The 8,222-nt window shown below is 40.8% G+C and overlaps 1 protein-coding gene across 1 annotated transcript; it reads left to right on the top strand.

Moving 5' to 3' along the window:
* Positions 1-1,330: 1,330 nt before the first annotated feature.
* On the top strand, positions 1,331-8,090 carry LOC101860961 (the record flags this gene model as incomplete). Its single annotated transcript, XM_005093532.3, is given in 3 exon segments — positions 1,331-1,463; positions 3,022-5,026; positions 7,940-8,090. Coding segments are annotated over 2 exon segments (1,894 nt in total), but the record flags the coding sequence as incomplete, so codon positions are not given.
* Positions 8,091-8,222: the final 132 nt, after the last annotated feature.

The raw sequence follows: 8,222 nt of genomic DNA, 5'->3' as shown, positions 1-8,222 counted from the left end.
ACACACACACACACACACACACACACACACGCACACACACATGCACATACAGTCACACACGTACACACGCATACACACATATATACAGTCAAATGTCAACACAAACACAAAGACAGCACATTCATACAGAGTTTTACACACACACACACACACACATACACACACACAGATACACACACTCTTATAAATAACAACACCACAAAGTAAAGACAGCACACACATGCATAGTCACATATCAACACAAACACAAAGACAGCACACACAAACACAAAGACAGGACACACATACACATGACAACAACACCACAAATATAGTACACACACACACAGTCACATGACACCTACACTAACAAAGACAGCACATACACACAGTCACGTGACCAAGTCTCGGGTCAACGAATACATGCATAATACAAATTTCGCGGTGATTATAACCCCCTTCCCCCCTGTGTGTGTGTGTGTGTGTGTGTGTGTGTGTGTGCTTGTGTGTGTATGTGTGTGTTTGTGTGTGCGTGTTCATGTGTCTCTCCCTCCCTCCCACTCTGTTTGCGTTCGTGCGTGCGTGAGTGTGTGTGTGTGTGTGTGTGTGTGTGTGTGTGTTTGTTTGTGTATGTACCTATGTGTATGTCTTTGAAAGAGAGAGAGAGGAGGAGGTGAGGGGGTTGTGAGCACACTAGCTTTTTTCAAAAGAAATTGTTTGTCTTTTACATGTCATGCTCCTTACCCTCCCCTCCCCCCCTCCCCCAAAAAATAAAAAAATCTCACTCTCCATGTCGTTGCGTTCCCAATAACAGAACTTTCTTTGATATTGCCCCTATCAAGATCACGAACAAGTAAAGTTCTTTTGGGAAAACACATTTTATCGAAACAAACAAACAAAAATGTTTTTTAAAACCGGAATGAAGTAGATAAAACGTTTATAGATGTACTTGACTCAGGGTCTGTTAGCTGAATCGAGACAGCACAATCCTTTCTTACAGCGTGTTTTAAATTGCAGGTTGTATATAGCTCTAACTCCTTTCAACACTCTATGGATATATATTTAAAAGGCGACGAGACCTCTGGATCTAATGACCATTTTAGATAGGATCGAGCCAGATGGGCGAAGAGCCCCCCCCCCCCCCCCAAAAAAGCCAACCTCAACCAAAACATACAACAAAACGAAACAAACAAACAAACAGAAATCAACAAAAAATAAAATAAAAATCCCCAAACAACAACAACAAACAAACAATGACTGACTGATTGACTGATTGATTAATTGAATGCTTGATTGATTGAAAATCATACTCTTTCTATTAGTTTGACAAAAAGTACCTAATTTTTATATTCTCTCTAAAGATGCTGCGAATGGCACACAGTGGTGCATCTGGAAGAAAAACGAAAAAACAGCAAATGGTGGGCCCGACATCATGGTGGATGTTCTGATTCCCTGCGCGCTGTCATCGTCTCTAAGGAAAGAGAGTGAGTTGTTATTTTTGGTTTTTGGTGTGTTTTTTTTTCTTTCAATGTACGTGTTTTAGGCCCCCAATAATACATGTTGAAATCAGGCGCTCGTCAGACGATGGGTATCGAAGAAACCGACATTTTTTCGCTCGGCCGTCAATTTTTGTGTGTTTTGCACACCTTTTATTCTCATTTAAAAACCCGTTATTTTTCGTGTTGCATTTTTCTTTTTAAAATGTTGATCAAATCAATACAAACGTGTAAATTTGCCGTTGCTGAGGGCACTAGAGCTCTGGAAGTCACCAAACTTTGGCGGACGTTTTCTAACTAATATCACTCCTGACCCCAGGCGATCTTCACTTCCTTCAATTACAAATATTTCGAATTCTATTCAAGATTGAAGGATGGTTTTTTTTTCATACAAAGCAAGATAAATGAACAATCTTTTTAAGAAAATCCCCATAATTATCAAGTCTAAAATTGACGAACGCCTGATTCCACCGTGCCGTGACACATTTACATAGCATAGGAGGCAGGCTTTGACACTGCGTGTCATGCAGGGCCAACTCCAACAGAAAGACCCGAGGTACTCAGTAAAGGTTCTTCTCAAACGGGAATCGAATTTGAATCTTTTGCGTGCGAGGGCGAAGTGTCTAACCACTACATCACGGCAGACGCCAGTTTGATGCCATTTAAAAAAAAAAATGAAGCGTATTCAAGGCAGAGTACATGTTAATGGCTGAACTATAATTATGTGCTTGTAGCATAAATGTCATGTGAGTAAAAACTGTAGATTGTGAAGCGCATAGAGCTTGGTGTTGAGCGGGGAATTTGCGCTACGCTATCAATTATTATTACTATTTAAACAGAGGTAAATGGATATGATAACCGCCATTTAAAGCTCAGAAAGAGCAAGACCCGTAGACACACAATAAGATCAGATGAGATAAGATACCATTTCATTGCTCTCCACAAAGAGAAACATACTATACATGTTCACTTACATGTCAATACCCCTCCCCCCCTAATAAAACAAGCAAACACAAACAAATAAAAAAAATAATAAAAAAACGTGCACACAAATACATACACATACTTACACATGCTATGGATAGATGAACTTACACAATTATGTTATTCTTACACAGGTGAAAATTACTGGAAATAGACAATTATAGTTTATTTTATTTTTAGTAAACGTTTTAACGCACTTGCAACACAATAAGGTCATAAAAGTACCGAAGATTGGAAGTGTTACAAAAAAGTAACGAACACCAAAAAGAAGGGAAAGAGATAAAGACGAATAATTGTTTGATAGCAAAGAAGAAAAAAACCCACACCACACCACACCACACCACACCAGACCAGACCAGACCAGACCAGACCAGAGCTGCACCCACCAGCCACCAGCGAAAAATGACTGTTTTTTTTTTTAAAAGTGGGATCTACTAGTGGCGACCCGTAACCATTAGCTAGATACAGAAGAGCGAATAAAGGATGACTAGAGAAAAACAACGAAACACCACCAAAGTACCTTGTGTACAACTTCAGGTCTTGTTCTCTTTCTATTCCACAGTTTGTGAAGCAGAAGTATTCTTTCTGTGAAGCGAAGACATGTTTTGACGTCATCTCCTAACTATACTACTGCGACGTCATCATCGAGTTGTAATGTGACATTATCGGCCTAGAAATATCGCGAGTTATTGTGACGTCATCAGCAAAGGAGTATAGTGAGATATTGTGACGTCATCGGCAAATACATATCTTGAGATTTTGGGACGTCCCAGGCAAGAGACTCCGTGGGTCCTTTAACAAAGAGATACTGTGACGTCATCATTATGAGCTCGTCAGAAGAAGACGCATTTCAGGACGCTTACGTCGCAGTGGGCAGCCTGGAGAGCGAGAGGTTTTTCGACGCTACTCCCGGTTCTTGGGCAGAAGAAAAAGGGCCGGCCCATCATCTAGTCTCTGATCGTGAGCGATTCCCTCATTACGAAGGTAATAAGTCTGAAGTTAATCGTTTCCCTATAGATTTTATTGACAACGTACACGGCGGTGAAACGTCAAGAGATGAAGACGATGATGGCGACGAGGATAAGAATGAAAATTGTCCTCGAGAAGGGAGGACTCTGACTAACAAAATCGCTCCAATAGAAACTAGTTCAGAAACGAGCGAAAGGGATGGTTTCTACTCCGATATCGCACTACTATCAGAAGAGGTGGATAAAAACAGTGACGAGAGTCCTCGTCCTCGAAGTCAGGTTATCAGAGGGGCAGATACAAAAGTCATTCACGGACCGGAAGAAACGGACGGAAGAGTAAAAGAACAGTTATGTGAGGTCAGTGACCCTGAAGATACAAACAGTCGTTTTATTGTCGATAGTTCGGATTCCGTCATTCCTCAGCTAGATGCTGATAGTGCACGTTTGGTAGCCGGTGTGCTGCAAACAGATGACCATTTGGTGGATGATGTGGATAGTGTTGCAAGAGCAGGTAGAGTGACTGATGGATTGGGTCATGCTGAAAGAATAGACCCTAAACAAAATGATGATGATCTGAAACCATCCAATGTTTCGGAGAGCAAAATTGTCTCTCCCTCTTCGACGAACGTTTTCCCAGGATTTTCTGAGAAAAAAGAAAACGCCGTGAAGCCAGATGATTCAGACAGTGTGAGGTCTCCTCAGATTGAGGAGCAGCAACGATTTGATTCGAAAAGTTCGCCTGGATCTATCGCTTCTTCAGAATCAGAAACTGCAATCGGGTCTAATGGTGAGTCTTGTGAGTCATCCCAGTCAGCTCAACAGGCCAGCTCTGATGAGGAGTTTCATTATAATATGTCTGAGAATGAGTTGAACACATTTAGGGATGAGGATGACTTATTACATACAGCAGGAGACACCTGCGCTACACACTCGCTGCGCGTGTCAGGTGGGTTAAACAAGGGTAGCAACAGCACAGAGGCCGCACAGACACGAGCTTACAATACAAACAACGATGTTGCTCCCGATTCTTCTTCTCAAAGGAAACATTTACGTAGCAAAGAGACAGAACAACTTGGCTGCCTACCAGAAGTTCCACAACCGCGTCATATCTTGTCTTCTCTTCCCTCCCCATGCACAAACTCTACCCACAAAGACAGCAGAGATAATTCTGTTTCCAAGACTCGGCCTTCCATTTCTGGCATAACTGATGAAAGTGCGTTCGCTCAAAAAGCGCCGAAAAATCCTTCAACCAAACTTCTTCATAGCCCTACTCTCATCCGATACGACAGCCCAATGGTGGACGAGCAGGCTCCGCCGACTCAGCCGTCTGGCTCCATCACTCCATCTGTGACGTCAGAACATTCTGCCAACGTTCCCGTAGTAACCGCCGCCGCTCGCGGAATGAAGAATGACGTCATCAAAGTTGGTGCTTCTACTCAGCAGAGTATGGAGAGGGTTCATGCTACATCTTCAGAAGACAACAGCTATGGCGTTGTCGATGACGAAAGGACACCGTTGCTGTGTAGCCGAAACGAAATCAAAGTGTATCGGCGGCGGTGGTACGTTCTATTTCTGTTCTGTCTCAGCGCCCTCTTGCAGGTGAGTTGTTTTCTTGTTGTGTTGTTGTTGTTGTTGTTGTTGTAGTTGTTGTTGCTGATGTTGTTGTTGCTGCTGTTGTTGTTGTTGTTGTTGTTGTTGCTGCTGTTGTTGTTGTTGCTGCTGTTGTTGTTGCTGAAATTATTGCTGATGTTGTTGTTATTGTTGTTTGTCGTCGTCGTTGTTGATGCACTTGCTGTTGTCGTTATTTCCATTAAAATTTACTTTTGTTGTTGTTGTTTTCCTAACATGTGACTACACGAGTCATTAATTAAAATAGAGAAGCTTTGTGTAAGCATGCGTTCGAGTAAATAGAAGCACAAAGATAAAATGAGGATCATTTACTGCAGGAAAATAGCAAGATAGACAGAAATAATCATCAGTTAGTCAGTTAGCAGGTGAACTGTTATAATCTAACCTTTTATCATCAATACGGAATGGCTGAGTTACTGCATACGGTTTGAAAAACGTAAAATACTCATTGAAATATTTCCCCCCACGCGAGAATCGAATATTTCTTCTGTGCAGACGGCCAGTGAGTATAACCAATATACCACAGACTCTGTTACAAAAAAAAAGGGAAATCAACATAATCATTTTAATGTTTTTTGAGGAACCCGTCAACCTTGAACGAGTATTTGTTCATTTGTATTCAGTAAAGAGAAGCACACCGACACAATAATGGTCAGTTAGTGCTGGAAAAAAAAGTAAGACCGGCAGAATAGAAACGCCGAAAGGAAAGTAAAGAAGTAGAACCTGCCAGGGGCGCCCTTCAACCACCCGCGCGACTGGTCAAACCTACTAAAGAATTAGCATTTCTGTATTACTGTTTTAACATCTTCAATGTTGAGAGTTTCCATCTATGTTTTGTACAAGCAAATTAAAATGTTCATTTATGAGAATTTAGAAAACAATATATGTGAAGTGTGCTGACAAAATGAGGTTTTTTTTGTTTTTTGGATTCCAGCCCTATGGAAATAGATACATCACGCTTATAGGGTGCGTTTTTTAAAACACTTTATAAGTATAAAATAGTAAAAACCTGGTGTTCCCAAATAGCAGGACATCATCAGAAAATCTACAAATTTGACCCAAGTGTCGATTTTTAGTCCAATATCTCCATTTGTGAATTGCGAGAAGTACGAGTAACTCATTTTCTCAGCTCACCTCACATATTTTATGTTCCTTTTTGATATTTGGAGAAAAACGCATGAAATGCTTTGCAGCCCATGTATTTCCATAGTATGGCTTATTTCCCAAGCCTAATATAGGGTGAATCCTCAGGTTTTAGCCGTGTACATTTAGATGGGTCTGAAGATGTACGTAAACTTTTTTCAACTCACGCCTCAACTCACATTAGCCAAAGTCTGATACCCTTATTTTGGAAAATGTTTTACGGCACTCTCAACTGCATAATAAAGGCGTATTGTACATACTGTGAACAGATGAACGCCGTCTGGTAGTGTCTCATCGCCTCTGGCTTAGCGCTTGGTAAACGCAAGCACCCGCCAATGTACACGATCACTAGCTTATCAAATTCTATCCCCAACGAACACCACCAAGTCACGCTGATATTGATAATGTTCTTTAACTAGAATATTACTCTACTAGTCCGGGTCTCACTCAATCACAAAAAGCTGACAGTTGAAATATGACAACAGATTTTTTTCAAAAATTATATGAAGAACAGGCCAGTCCCCAGAACGAAACCACGAGAAGACAAATTACAGCAGAGCCATTTTCTTCATGAACTAAAATCTACGGAAAAAGCCAAAACAAAACAAACAAACAAAAACTGCGACAGTCTCTGTGTCTTTCACATTCGTAAAAACCCGTGGGCTGTAGAGATTTTCTCTTTGTTAGGATCACTTTGTGTCCTCTTTTATATCCCCACGCAGAACATTTTACATTTTGCTCCATTTTAAATTAAAATATTTGTCCATATTTCAAGTCTTTACACGATATTAATTATACTTTTTTTTATATTCTTGCAACACGAACAGTGTACACGGCTCCAGGCTACCATGTTGTCCTTGTACAGTAAGCCAGTATTAGCTTCCGAAATGTCACAATTCCACAACACATAGATCTACATCCAGAGAAAAGACATGGTCCAAGCTATCAAGACACACAACACAATGCTTTCCTGAAAAGAATTGAAACATATTATTATCGTGCCAAATTAAGAAAGGAAAAACTTTGATCCTTTCACGACTGTACTATACTGGGGGTCGAAAGAAAGGTACCACTTTTTGATTGTATGTAAAATCTAGTCGTTACACTTTTCCTTTCACTCGAGTAATACAGAGTAGTCTAAACTGTAGGTCATATTATAAGCTTAACATTTAGGTGCTTCAATGGGTGTTCACAGCACTAACACAAAATAATGTTTTAAAATGACATTTTGTTCCAGACCACGCGGCCGTTTTAATTTAAAAAAAAAGAAATTTAGGTCTTTGTTTATCAAAATTCACGCGTCGGTAGCCTAGTGGTAAGGCTACCGTACCCATAATCTTGGGAATAGGGTTCGGGGTTTGGTCCTTTCGGAGATGGACGTTAAATAACCGAACAGTATTGATAGCGGCGTTGAACTGACACCATTTTCAAAATCCACAACAACATATGTAGTAGTTGTTGTTGTTATTGTTATTATGGTAGTTGTTATTATTGTTTTTTAAATTTGACTGTTTTAAGTTATTTATTGTGAGTGGTTGGCCGGTGCAATGGTGTAATTTGTTCCTTTTCCCCCCCTATCTAATACCTATCGTCTTTCTCTCTCCTTTTTTTCCCAAATATTTTCTATCTTGTAAAACTTCAACACTTACATGATTTAATTGTGTTGCAAGTGCCGGAAGCAAGACGCTTATCAAAAATAATATTCTTGATTTTCAATTAATCATTTTTATACCTTTCCAGGGTTTGAACTGGGGCACATGGGGCCCAATCACACAGTCTCTGAAGGCGGCGTTTGATTGGACGGACGGGTCGGTGGCTCGGTTGGCTCTGGTTGGGAACACGTCATACGTCATCTTCTCTGTGCCTGTCTGTCTGATGGTGGAGAGGAAAGGTAGGAGAGAGTTTTGGGAGGGATAGAGAGAGAGGGGGATAGAGAGAGAGGGGGGATAGAGAGGAAGAGAGAGAGGGAATAGAGAGAGAGGGTGGATAGAGAGGGAGAGAGAGAGAGAGAGAGAGAGAAGAA

The sequence above is a fragment of the Aplysia californica genome, unplaced genomic scaffold (assembly GCF_000002075.1).
Source record: "Aplysia californica isolate F4 #8 unplaced genomic scaffold, AplCal3.0 scaffold00065, whole genome shotgun sequence".
In the NCBI taxonomy this organism is placed as follows: Eukaryota; Metazoa; Mollusca; class Gastropoda; order Aplysiida; family Aplysiidae; genus Aplysia; species Aplysia californica.
The sequence above is the reverse complement of the archived record's forward strand: the minus strand, read 5'-3'. Positions and strand labels throughout refer to the sequence as shown.